General features: G+C 40.5%; 2 protein-coding genes across 3 annotated transcripts; both read left to right on the top strand.

Moving 5' to 3' along the window:
* The first annotated feature begins 2,036 nt into the window (after positions 1-2,036).
* LOC142373550 (retinol dehydrogenase 13-like) lies at positions 2,037-5,575 on the top strand. The gene is made up of 7 exons (XM_075456859.1): positions 2,037-2,213; positions 3,342-3,460; positions 3,568-3,723; positions 3,836-3,940; positions 4,111-4,323; positions 4,445-4,546; positions 4,976-5,575. The coding sequence occupies exons 1-7, from the start codon at positions 2,149-2,151 to the stop codon at positions 5,308-5,310; spliced, it is 1,095 nt and encodes a 364-aa protein (XP_075312974.1). The 5' UTR covers positions 2,037-2,148; the 3' UTR covers positions 5,311-5,575.
* Positions 5,576-8,591: 3,016 nt separating this feature from the next.
* On the top strand, positions 8,592-13,000 carry decr2 (2,4-dienoyl CoA reductase 2, peroxisomal). 2 transcript variants are annotated; one of them, XM_075457514.1, is made up of 10 exons: positions 8,592-8,797; positions 8,917-9,032; positions 9,159-9,227; positions 9,987-10,038; positions 10,150-10,285; positions 10,645-10,769; positions 11,698-11,791; positions 11,879-11,983; positions 12,107-12,295; positions 12,520-13,000. In XM_075457514.1, exons 2-10 carry the CDS (start codon positions 8,932-8,934, stop codon positions 12,552-12,554), a joined length of 906 nt encoding a protein of 301 aa, XP_075313629.1. In that variant the 5' UTR covers positions 8,592-8,797; positions 8,917-8,931; the 3' UTR covers positions 12,555-13,000. The 2 variants fall into 2 exon arrangements, with proteins under 2 accessions (XP_075313629.1, XP_075313630.1); XM_075457515.1 differs by having other exon boundaries at positions 12,107-12,356.
* The last annotated feature ends 341 nt before the right edge of the window (positions 13,001-13,341 follow it).

Below are 13,341 nucleotides of genomic sequence, written 5' to 3'. Positions count from 1 at the left end.
AACTGTCCTTATTAGGTAACAGCAAGGCAAGACTTTCAATTAATTCACTGCCCTGGCAGTCTCCCTTTACTGTACATGTTGAACAACAGGCCTCCAGCCAGAAATGTTTGGCAAGCAGAAGAGATTGGAAACAGCCTTGACATAACAGGGATGACTCTAGTCACCAAAAGACCTCAGAAGGGTTGGTGGACATATTTTAGGGTGGTGAAAAATTATTCTCAGAAATAAAAGAGGCAGATTTTGCTGATCCAGTTCTGATGCACTTTCTTTTCTTACCACAGACAGGGAGAAACATGTCCGAGCATGTCAAAGAAGTATAAAGCGAGCACTCATTTTGTTTTCTTTTTCTTTCCTCTCTTTTCTCCCAGACCCTTCAATAAATGAAAAAAAACAAAAAAAAAAAACAGATGCTCCCATCTGTAGGCTGGAGGATCAATCCAAGGTGAGGAAGGGAGGAGGAATGAGGCCCAGACATAGAGTTTTTACAGGGGAATATGATCCCTTGGCTTTCTGAAACTAAATGATTTGACCTGGGGTGCTCTCTTTGTGCCATCACTGCTTCCAGGTTTTCCACACTGCAGACCCACATGCAAGAATATGAGAGAGTTTCCTCAAGGTTATCGCTGGAACAGATTTGTCATTAATCCTGGTGAAAGTAAAGCACTGTGGTTTCACAGTAGATGGCAGAAAGGGTCAAACAAGTGGGAACGGGACAGTCTCACAGTAACACACACTGCTCTGAGCTGCGATAAAATGGAACAGGGCTGCTACTCTGATCCTCCAATTCTCTCCTCACTCCTTTATCAGACACAAGATTCTTGTCCTAGATTTAACTTTTTGTGTCACCTAAACTTTTCCACCTCTTGTTGCAAAGTGATGGCCTTGTTTCTGCTGCATTCTAAAATGTATCTTCATGCTCTGTTTTCATTTGTGCCCTGCATGCTCTGCAGGCTTCATTATCATACTGGAGCCTGGAGAATCTCATTCTCCTCTATGAAACTCAACTAGTTTACACTTTCATTTAATCCTGCTTTGTTTTAAGAACAGGGTCACAACCAACATCTCCGAGTCTCTCAGAAGTAAGAACGGAGGGGTTCGCCACTATTTGAAGGACTATGGGCAAATAGTTCAACAGTTTCAGAATGTTTCTCCCTGGCAGATCTTATCAGTACATGATGTCATTAAAAGATTCAGAGAATCTGGAACACACACAAGACAAGGCTGAGAAAAACTATGTATGGGCTTGATCTTGGGCGTTTCAGAAAGCCCTGCATTTTAAAACAGACATGACTCAGTAGAGGGAATCACTGCATGGGATTAGAAACACTTTTAGAAATCATCGTCATCGATGAATGCAACATGCAAGGAAAAAAAAAAAAATCTTAAAACTCTACTGCCTTCTCTGAGCCTGAGTTCAGTTAAGATGGACTGAGGCAAACTGGAAAACTGTTTTGTAATCTGATGAATCAAAATCAGATTTTCTTTTTTGAAATCATGGACGCAGCTAAAGAGGAGACATACAGTCATTGAAGACATTGTTATATGGTAAAGAAATATAAATAGACCCCAAACTGTTGAGCAGCTGACATTCTAAGCAATAATGACAGAACATTTTACTTTTAAAACTAAGGGAAAAAACATTCAAAATGGCCTCTTCAGTTCCCAAATGCTCCCAAAGTCTTGTTCTTTCTCGTATCCAAGCTGTATTTATAACCTGGTGGTGTATTTCTTGTAGTTTTCATTAAAAGTTTTCATCACACTATCCTTTCTCTCTCACACATAACCATTCTTAGCTCTTTGCTAACAGTTAATAAGGTACTGTACATCTTTCTCCTAAAATAGAAATTTTAAAAGTGAAAACATTTAATCGAAGATTTTGCTACAAACTCTACTTTTTCCTCATAAATTAAATCAAGGCGATGCAATGATTTGAGTTAGAAGTCATTTCAAAACGTCTGTACGAAAAAAGAAAAACTACATTTCCCATAACGCACCTGTTTGGCCCACGGTTGGTCAGGGCGAGTTGGTGACGCTAAAACTGTGCGCTTGTAACCTTGTGCTGCTGCACAGAAGTGTTGTTGGAACAGATGTGGATGCAGCATTACGACTTTTTATGTTGTGTCTTGTTGTCAGCATTGTTTTGGAGCAATGAGCAAATACATTTTACCAGTTTCCGTCTTCGGAACAGTAGCCGGAAGCGCTGTTTTACTGAAGTGAGTAACCCAGCATACTTACTTGCCACTGTGTGATGTAACTTTCGAGAGTAGGCAAAATTACACCGTATGTGTAACTGTAACTGAATTGAAGTACATGCATTTATGTTTATCCCATGGACTTGTCTGCTCGAAGTTGATGGGATAGTTAGCCTAGTAATGCCACCCTTAAGAAGTAATAATCTTTCCTCGTTTACTGAAACTTCAATTCCTTTCAGTCCAGTTCACCAAAGCAACACAGTGCATCTCTTTGTTCAATATCATACTTCCAAACGAATTATACGGGCAGCTACTCTGACCTGTCCACAGGGCTCTTGGGCAGACATTTCTTTGATAGGGTTTAGGTTAGATACTGGTGAACCTGCTCCAAACTGATAAAGAATACCCCCCATTTAAAGCCTGCATACATCCATAGCCCATCATCAGGTGCTTTCACTGATGTTTCTGATTGGACCTTCCTCAAGACTGTGTGGGATGGTACACCAATATGTGACAACGTCCAGTCAAGGCTTTTGAAAACACCTGTTCAGGGCTGTTGAAGGCTCAATCATTTAAGTTGATGTTCTGCTTAAGAGCTTCACATTGCCCCGGACACATTTTTAGATAAATGAGCAAAAAGACGTCTTCACACAGTAGCTCCAACAGGACTGGACCCTGTTGTGATTGTACTCTTCTCTTACTGGAGTACTGCTTATAATGCTAATGCATCCTTTGACATGGATCACAATAATGTTTGTAATACAATGATCTCCGTAACATAAAGTTGACATCTCCCTGAATAACTGTCAGACTATATTTTTGCTGCTTTTAAAAGGAAAAAAAATTGGAATGGGTAAGACTTTTCACTTCCTGTTTAATATAGTACATCCCACCAATTACTGTATAAGGAAAACCTCACCTACCCATGACAATGATTTTAATGTTGTGGCTGTGTAGAATTCCCAGGTGTTAAAAACTTCAGCTGGTTTGTAACTAGACAATTTAAGGAAAAGAGAAGGAGGAGTGAGAGATTGATTGTGTTTCGCCCTGGATTGAGAAAACTCCTGGACAGTTTACAGGAATAAATATGTGCTACAGCCTCAGGCCTAAAAAAGATTGCACTAAACAATGTTTAAATTTTTCTCGAAGAAACTATGTGACTGGAGGCCAGTGTCCCAGTAAGGCTACCATTAAAGGCAAGACCGTTGTGATAACAGGCGCCAACAGAGGCATTGGAAAAGAGACGGCTCAAGAACTGGCGAAGAGAGGTGTGCAGAAACTATTTCCCTTTGATTTGGTGCAAAAAGCCACAATACTTAACACTTATTTTTTGTAATCACTGACCCACTTCTTTTCCTCAATATTACGTCCTCAGGGGGTCGGATCATCATGGGATGTCGTGACATGGAGAAGTGTGAGGCAGCAGCAAAGGAAATAAGAGGGAACACCCTGAATCCTCATGTTTACGCTTGTCACCTCGATCTGGCTTCCACAAAGTCTATCCGAGAATTTGCAGAGAGAATCAATCAAGGTGACTGATACAGACAACTGTTCTGTTTTTTTTTTTTTTGTTTTGTTTTGTTTGATTAATTGTCAAAACAAAGAAAACTTGAGAAGTGTCTCAACTTTTGTTGTTACCATAGAAGAGAAGCGCGTGGATGTACTGATAAACAACGCAGGGGTCATGAGATGTCCAGCGTGGAAGACGGAGGATGGCTTCGATATACAATTTGGAGTTAATCACTTAGGTACGTCTGCTGACCGATGAAATAAGCAAAGCAAAATTTGGTTGCCGTGACCGACCATGCACTGAAAGGAAGCAAGTGTCTGCTTTTCTGAATTCTATAAGAATCCAGAATGTCCTCAGATTCCAGTGAAGTTTTCTGTACTCTTATTGCAAGTTTCTGAATTCCTCCAGGCCACTTCTTGCTGACAAATCTTCTGCTGGAGAAGCTGAAAGAGTCCGCCCCCAGCAGAGTGATCAACCTGGCCTCGCTCGCCCACATTATTGGAAAGATTGACTTTGAGGACTTGAACTGGGAGAAGAAGAAGTTTGATACCAAGCAGGCGTACTGTCAGAGCAAGCTTGCCAATGTTCTGTTCACCAGGGAACTTGCCAAGCGATTAGAAGGCAAGTCTACTGGCTGCTGCATTAGTGGGCATGTGTGGGAGCAAGTGCGGCCGATGTTCTTGTTTATAACTGGCCATTGGATGCATATTTTTAAACAATGTTTGATATATGCGTGTAACAGGCTCAGGAGTCACAGTGAATGCTGTACACCCAGGAGTTGTTGCCACGGATCTCGGTAGGCACACTGGTCTGCACCAATCACAGTTTTCAAGCTCTGTGCTCAGTGAGTATCTCTACTTCGTTCTTGGACAATGACTTTAGAGAAATCAATAAATGCATCCCTAATGCACATGCAACAGTTAGACCAGGCTTTGTAGACTCCGATTTGTTTATTAAGATTTAAAAATGTCTTATTAGAGAGTAAATTGGCATCATGAGCAAAAGATATTTCTATAATAAAGGACAAAAATATAGTAGTAAAATGCACGGCCCTCATGATTGTGAAACCTTTACCTTTAAAAAAAACCCAACAAAATCGTTTTGTAATCATTTGAGAGCTGAGGAGACAAATTGCTTTTTGCTGCAGTTATTTTTTGTAATTATTTTGCTCTGCAGCACATTGAAGAAAATGCACTCTGGGATGAGGAAAAATCTTGCTCTGGAGAGAGAAAACCGTTTGGTGTTGTGTTTAAACCACTCACACCTTCCACAGGTCCCTTTTTCTCCCTGCTGGTGAAGAGCCCAGCGCTGGGAGCCCAGCCCAGCGTCTATCTGGCTGTGTCCGAGGAGATGGAGGGAGTGACAGGGCAGTACTATGATGTTATGATTGAAAAGGAACCAGCTCCTCAGGCCCTAGATGATGAGACGGCTCGCAGGCTGTGGGAGGTCAGCAGCAGGCTGGTGGGTCTGGAGAAAGAACAGTCCGGCAAATCAAACCCACCACTAACTCCACCACCAGCAGAAGACCAAAACAAAGCTGGACTTTCAAACCCAGCACAGACAGTTGTACAGAGCCCAGAACCAGATGCTGGTACTGTTGGCCAGTAAGACTTGTCTGACCTCTGGGGCAGCAGGGGATAATGGACCTTGATGATGCTTACAGGAACACTTAACTGTATGAGACTATGATTGTGGTTGCCTGTATAATGACATTATTCAGTCAGAATGTCTTTATGCTCCTGCATCAGGATACTCTTTTTTCTAAATCGACCATTCAACTTTGAATCAATAAATTATTTAGAGAGATAAACGCTTAATAAAGAAAACACAATCCTCCCTCGGTTGCTCCGTGGCACTCAAGGATTTAAGCCAATATTACTGATGAATTGTGTTTTGTCTCTGCTTCTTCTAGAGTTACGCAATGTTGACAGTTGAAAGATCACATGTGGAAAAACAACTGAACTGGTAAAATATTTGCCATCAATAGCGAATTATATTTTGTATGCATTATGGGAGAGTGCTTGGGGAAACTGTCATTATATACAAAGCGGAGAGAAAAGGAGCATTCCAGAATAGTGAGGTAAATTAAAATCTTCATAAAACTTGTTGCTGTAACATTTATCTCCTAAAAGTAAATGACTTATTTTAGATACTCTCTCACACACAGGCGGTAGGAAATTGAGTAACTTGAGTAAATTAAGTCTTGGTCATTTGAAATGTAGCTGTATGTATGATGCCTTGAAAAAGATTTTACATCCATACATACAGCATTTTTACTCTATTTCTGTGGCCTTACAGCCTGGAACCTGGAGCGAACAAGAAATAACACCGAACACTGTGCTTTGACCAGGCCATTTCAAGTCATTGAAGTGTTTTCCCCTTAAACCACTTAAAGGTGTCCCTTTAGTGCAATGCCTAATATTGTTTCCATTCATGAAAACACATGGACCTCTGTCCTAATCTGCACCAGAGAGGATTGAAACATGTCTCTTCAAGAATGGGTCTTGATTTAATACCATGTTGTCTTTTGAAGTCACTGTGTGTGTGTGTGTATATATATATATATATATAGCTACATATATATATATATAGCTACACATATATATAGGGACACACTTTTATGCAGTCTTAAGCCTGGTTTATAGTCGGTAACGCAAGACGCAAAGCAAGACGCAAGAAGAAACGCAAGCCCTTGCGCGGTTGCAAGCCCCCCATTGCGAGCTTGCGTGTGTCACCTCAATTTTCTAAACTTCACGCAAGAAAAGACGCAAGCCTACTACTTGAAAACGACATACTCATCGATCAGACAGCATGCAGAGCGTTTACACACAGCGCACTTCACTCCTGCCCGAGCCGAAATCAGCCAGCCTGAAAAGCTGATTTCCCTTAAGCTATAAACTCTGTAAATATATAACTTTAGCAACATTTGAAACATTTTCAGGCGAGAAAGTAGTCGTTTAGACCCCCAAGGTGTTGAAAATCTGACAAAATACCAGCTATTTACAAGAAGAAGAAGCATGAATCACTCGAAGAGGTCCTGGCGGTGAATTTGCTTTCATCATAGTAGGCTTGTCATTTAAAAAACCCGCTACTCCACCTACTCTCCTGGCAGTGAATCGCCACGCAGCACACGCAAGCGCCGACAAAGCTAAATGAAGTATAAACGTCTCGAGCCATTAACATACGCGCAAGAAGAAAGCGCAAGGGCAGTTAAAAGAAGTATAACTCAGCCTTTACTCGTGGTTTACATTTTGAAGCTATGTGGAGAGGTTTTACTTTGGGATTTGAGAATTAAATGTTGGCATATATCGCCACCTGCCTGCCAAACATTAAAATACAGACGCTTGGGAGCAGATGACAAGTAACCTTGATTGTAGCTTATGTCATGTTTCCACATTTAAAAAATGTTTTTTTGCATGGCCCAGGTACAAATATCTTTGCTCATTAGTTTAGGTTCTGTTCATTTGGTATAAATACAATTACAGACTCATAGGCCTTAATTGACTGTGGTAATCCATCACATGAAAGATGTGATATTGTTCCACCACGACAAAGACAGCACTGCCGTAGAGTAACGCTGTCACCTTTTAAAGTTCATAATGATAGAAAATACACAGCCAGTTGATTTCCACGTAATGTTTAAATCAATATAAGATATCCATTAGAAAAGTTCAAAGATAAAGTTTATGGTTCTAGGGAGTCCAGACCACCCTGATAAAAGCGTCTGAGTTTGAGAGCGGAAGCTGCTCACTTTTAAGTGTGCTTCTGTTTCCAATGTCTCTCAAAAGACAAATCGAATTACAAAAGCTCTCACGTTTCATCCTGGTTCCCAGCCATGCAAGCTTTGGCACAAAGTATTTAAGGGATCCATTGCACAGAGCCTTTTTAAACGGTAACTCCCAAAGCACAGATCAATAGGGGCCACTCCGCCAGCACTAATGCACACCGATCATCATCAATCCTGAAACAGTAAACCCCGGATCGTTTTGTTCAGTGTTGGTTTACAGGGGGAGACCCTCACTGGTGCCACCTTAGAAGATGATGGTTATTGTAAATAAACATCAGGATCATGATACCGTGCAATGCAGTTTGTCTTTCAAGCATGAATAAAGTCAGTTCTGACCTTTGAATTTCAGGGTCTACGGCACTTTCTAAATTTTCATCTCAGTTTATTTGTATTTTCATCCTGTAATACTCTTTGGCCATAGTTCAAGCAGAGTAAGAATAACCAGAACACACTTGAAATTGTTATGGTGCCATTTAAGCTCTTTAAAACAGAAAGGCCATTTTAGAGCATTTTAAAGACCGGACCATCAAACATCTTACAATGCAATTTTTTTGGACAAAGCAATGACATCCAGTTGTTGATAAGCCAACTCATCTTAGGCAAGAGGAAAATCAGATTTAGAATTGTATTAAGTCTTTTATTTATGAACATCATTGATGTATGTCATTTTTGCTTTAAACTCATATTCTTCCTATCCTACAAACATGGTTAGAATACCAAATACTATTAAGCTATTAAATGGCAGGTATGGTGGGCAATTAGGGTCACATTATTTAGCAGCAGGTACATATTAAAACACAGCTATAATTTGATATTATTTACAAGCTGCTGAGTTCATTTAGCCACCAGTTTCTTGTCGTATCCCAACTTTGGATGAGAGAACACGGCCAGGGGTTCTTACAGATTATAAAACAGGATAAAACAATGACAAGGATTTATCCTCAGGTCAATATTCCGAGGCTGGCTGTGGTGGTAAGATAGCTTTCACACACCGTTAAAATCTGAAGAGTAAAAACGGCAAACTGTTGAATTTGAACGAGGACAAATTTCTGATCTTGAACGTGACCTTTTAGGACTTCATTGCCCACAATGCATCAGCGAAGGAAGGTGGGGGAAAAAAAAATAACGATCCAAGGTTCAAGTTGTTACTACGGGGAAAAAAAACTAAAAAAACTCCTTCATATGAAAAGTGAACCCTAAATGTAGGACCGTCTCGGTCAGACTCAAATTAGTGCTTCGTGTTCAACTCGTGTTTCACCGCAAATTTGTTCTTCCGGTGCAACAAAACCAGCTTGTTTTCCTCACCAGGTATGTGACGACCGCAGCCCACGAGACAACTGAACTTCACTTCAGTTAGTGAACTGATGTGAACTGATAGGCCTTGGAAGACATGAGCTGTTATATTGCGTATATATTGTGTTTATCAGGCATCACTCATCAGCATGGCAGAGCCAAAAAGGAGAGGGGAGTTGCTGCCCGAAGATGTTGGAACAGATGACTGCCTGACTTCATACACGCACATCTACAGTCCAGATTTATTAAAGTAAGCGTGAAAATATGTGCTGTTTTACTTGCTTCTCCCCAGTACTGTTTGTGACCTAATAGCTTCGCTGCGTCCCAAACTTGTTGCCATTAAAAACTTCCAAGAAGTGCTCTTTCCTTTCCTTAGAGATCACGTTGGTTTTATAACAGGAGGTGGATCTGGAATTGGACTGCGTATAGCTGAGATCTTTATGAGGTAAGGAGGATCGCCCTGCGTACTTTTCTGGTAATATGCAAACATCTCGGGGAAAGGCTCGTATTTAGCCAGATTTCACTCTATTTACATTGTCAAATGTGAGAAGTGCACGCATTGCATGGTGCAGGAATAAATCTACGAAGTGCATTGTAGAATCCCCGCTGGGAGTCGGACCTAAAGTCCAGTCCAGAGTCCAGACTAAACACGGAGAAGCAGCATTTAGCTGTTATGCTGAAAACAAGTGGAACAAACTGCCAGTGGAGATTAAACTTTCACCAAATGTAGAGATTTCCAGGTTAAAAACATTTCTTTTCTCATGTGTCTATGCATGAAATCTGCACGGTATCTTTGAACTTATCTACTCTGTTGTTTGTTTTTAAATTGATCTAAATTATTTTATTTGTTTCTCTTTATATTCTTTTATGTATTTTTAATGCTTCTTCCACTCCCTGCTGCAATGCTTTTATTTTATGTAGAGCACTTTGAATTGTTTTCTACATGAAATGTGCTATACAAATAAATTTGATTTGATTGGTCTCATCTTTAATTGCATTCTCGAAATGCCATTCCCTGCCTGCTATCCCACGCTGTCTGCCCTACCTGTTTTTTTTACTCACTGTCTCCCTCCCTTAATAGGAGGACTACATTTCCATTTTCTTATCAACTCATTACGCCGTGTGCTCTGTTTGGGTATTATTATTTATTTTTTTGTCTCTCCACAATGTTATATTCTGTGGCTTTCTCTCATTTTTTTCTCAGGCATGGCTGTGACACAGTGATTGCCAGCAGGAACTTGGACAAGCTCAAAGAGGTTTTTTTTTCTTTCCCCCGCATTACTGTTTTCCACAAATCTTCAAAACCAATTAAATGATAACTAAATGCAACTATTCCGGCCTCTCACATTACGAATACGTCTCCCTAGGCAGCGAAAAAGCTGTCTGCTGCGTCAGGGCGGCGCTGCCTTCCTCTGTGTTTGGATGTGAGGCAGCCTGAGAGCATCAATGCTGCGGTGGACGAGACGCTGAAAGAGTTTGGCCGCGTAGACGTCCTCGTCAACAGTAAGTGGTGTTGTCCGCGCCTACCCTTTATGATGAAACAGCCTGATCGCTCAAGTTTTTTTTTTTTTTTTTTTTAATCGAAACTACTGAGCGAGCTGTGCCACATAGTCACTCGCTGTTGCAGGATATTGCTGATATTCTCATCATGCGGTGTGTCTGGCGCCAAAGGGGCACATATGTTTTAGTGCATGTTGGCCAAATCCAGTGAAAAGTGTCAAGGTGAAAGGTCTTGGTTTAATCATCAACTTTACTCATGTTGCATCTTCATCTTCTATCCTCACACCTTCTTAACCTTTTTTTTCGGCAACTTGTAACATTCCTTGTCTTAGTTACAATCTCACATTTCTGTTTCGCCACAGACGCTGCTGGAAACTTCCTTTGCCCCGCTTCTGCACTGTCCTTCAATGCTTTCAAGACAGTCCTTGAGATCGACACCATGGGTACATTCAACACCAGCAAGGTGGTTTATGACAAGTGGTTCAAGGTACGTGACCCCCGCTGTCTGCGTGTCACAATGTTTTTATTCAGTTCAAAGTTATAATTAAGGGGCTAAAGTTGAGTCACTGAAAGTAAATTATTGATCATTTTGTATTTTCAGGGACACAATGTGGTTTATATGTAGGCCCGAGAAAAAAGTGCCACAATGAAAAGGGGGGTAAAAAAGACGAGAAAAACACATTTCACATCGGACAGCAAACAAACAGGAAACACAGTTGCATTTCGCGGTACAGCAGTTACAAGTAAAACGTGTTTTAAATGTGTTTTTCCCCAAACTGATCATTTCAGGCGATTCCAAGTCACCGAAATCTCCGAAACACAAATGAAAACAAGCAGAAAAAACAACAGTCGGATAAAAAGTGAAACATTTTCTGAAATACTTAGAAATATTTCACAACTCACATTTTTGCTGCTTATCAAGAACACCTCACAGGATTTCTCAAAGTAGGACGTGCGCCATTTAACAAAAAAACACAATAATATATGTCACACAAAAAAAATAGGATATAAAACAGGCCCAACTTTTTCTGCTTATTTTCTTTTAAAAAAAAAATCCACTCTCAGGTTTTGTTTTATTATTTTCTAAAACGCTGTCTTTTCCTTTCAGTTTTTCACGTTTTGTGACAGTTTTTTTTGTTGCTCTTTGCTTTCTGGGGTGCTCTCTGAAATGTTAGATTTTCTCTTTTTTTTGTTGTATTTTGTCTAATGTTGCTGTGTAATTCACCTCTAAGGTTATTGATCAGTGACTTTCTGCAGGGTTTACTCTCTGCAGTTCACTCTTCTCACCATAGGAGGGCAGTAGAGATCATATTTTTTTACTGAATGGATTGTCGCCTCCAAATGGGATTAAAACATCTTCCTCCCAGCTCCGGAAATTATATGAGATATTGAGCCTCTCAATCTTTTGTGTTTAGGATCATGGTGGCAACATAGTCAACATCTCTGCGACACTCCCATACAGAGGACAAGCTCTCCAGGTGCACGCGGGCTCTGCAAAGGCGGCAAATGGTAAAAGCCTTTTTAGTGTCATATATATATATATATAGATCTCAAAATGAGAATCTAATGATTGTATGTTGCATGACTTGTTCACAGATGCTATGACCAAGCACCTGGCTGTTGAGTGGGGGCCCAACGGAGTTAGAGTGAATGCTGTGGCTCCAGGGCCAATCTCTGGAACAGAAGGCTACCGCAGACTGGGTAAAAATTGGATGTTTTTTTTTGGGAGACCCAGTGTTAGTCAATGTTGAAGATGTGAACATTTATACACAGAAATTTAAGTAATAGTGTCTGAAGATAGACTTGTCCTTTTAAAACACTAAGGTGGTCCCAAAGCAGAAGCTGTTGGTTCTTTTGAGTCCATTCCTTTGGAGCGAGCTGGCAACAAGACGGAGATGGCGCATTGCACGCTCTTCCTGGCGAGCCGAGCGTCTTCATATGTGACTGGCGCCATCCTGGTGGCTGATGGTGGAGCGTGGCTGACCTCTCCCAATGATGTCTCCACGCTGTTGGGTATAGCCTCTAAATCTGCTAAGCTCTGAACAAGGGGTCTCCTGTCCTCCTCCTGACCCAGGTTTGTAGGAGGAGGTACAGCTTGGGGTCCACGGGGAGAGAAATTCTGTCTGAGAATGTGTTCAATCTGTCTGACATATCACCTGATTAGTTTCAGAATACAGCTATACACGATGACCGCTACTAACCCACTTGCCTTTTCTTTCTTTTTTTTTGTCTTTTAGGCTATTGGTCACCTGAAAAGAAAAGGGACAAGTGAAAAGGAGAAACTTCAGAGTACTGATGAGCTGTATGTAGCTTATCTCAACCTGGAAGAATGTTTCACTGGGCGGTTAGGAAACTACAACACTAACATACTATACTCACTGTTTTGAAAAGTTTCCAGTAGTCAGTATTAAAAGCATTTTATGTACCTTAATTTTTTTCCCCCAACATCTATTGTTTTTTTTCTCTTGTTAACTGATAAAACTTTTGTAATCATGTTCAGCTACAATCGCTTTTAACATGTGTCCATCCTTTTTCAAGCCACCATGCTGTACCATGGAGTGAACTGTTTTTCATGATACTGTGAAATGTAAAAAAAACAAAACAAAAACAGCACAATGATCTCCAAGTAATTGAAAGCGTGCATTTAATCGAAATAGTACAAAAATCAGAGCAGACGCCGTTTTGTGTGTGTTAAGAATAAACTCGTGTTGAACTGGATGCCAGATACATATTTAAAAATGGAACAATAGCAGCAAGAGACTAAAAAAAAATCGTGCAATTCATAAAAACACAGAATACATAAAAGGGAAATACTGGAGGAATTCCTGTACACAACTAGTAATGTTAAATAAACTCATTTTTTATGAGACTGAAACCTGATGTCTGAAACAGTTACAGTTAAAGTCTGAAGGGGGCGCCAAAACACTACTTTAACATCCAGTGAACGTTTTGACTTGAATGTCTCTTTTCTCCACAGTTGCAAAAAAATCAATTGTTTATTTAATAAAAACAACTACTGAGTTTTCGGGGTTTAGAGACACATCAGTTCAATCACTGGT

The sequence above is a fragment of the Odontesthes bonariensis genome, chromosome 23 (genome assembly GCF_027942865.1).
Source record: "Odontesthes bonariensis isolate fOdoBon6 chromosome 23, fOdoBon6.hap1, whole genome shotgun sequence".
Classification (NCBI taxonomy): Eukaryota; Metazoa; Chordata; class Actinopteri; order Atheriniformes; family Atherinopsidae; genus Odontesthes; species Odontesthes bonariensis.
This window is presented reverse-complemented; position numbering and strand designations above follow the sequence as displayed.

Excerpts from the sequence above, each read along its gene's own strand:
- LOC142373550 (XM_075456859.1), top strand. The coding sequence starts at position 2,149 with ATGAGCAAATACATTTTACCAGTTTCCGTCTTCGGAACAGTAGCCGGA. Across the intron at positions 3,724-3,835 it reads TGCAGAGAGAATCAATCAAG|AAGAGAAGCGCGTGGATGTA; the intron begins GTGACTGATACA and ends TTGTTACCATAG. Across the intron at positions 4,324-4,444 it reads ACTTGCCAAGCGATTAGAAG|GCTCAGGAGTCACAGTGAAT; the intron begins GCAAGTCTACTG and ends TGCGTGTAACAG.
- decr2 (XM_075457514.1), top strand. The coding sequence starts at position 8,932 with ATGGCAGAGCCAAAAAGGAGAGGGGAGTTGCTGCCCGAAGATGTTGGA. Across the intron at positions 10,770-11,697 it reads TTTATGACAAGTGGTTCAAG|GATCATGGTGGCAACATAGT; the intron begins GTACGTGACCCC and ends TTTTGTGTTTAG. Across the intron at positions 11,984-12,106 it reads AGAAGGCTACCGCAGACTGG|GTGGTCCCAAAGCAGAAGCT; the intron begins GTAAAAATTGGA and ends TAAAACACTAAG.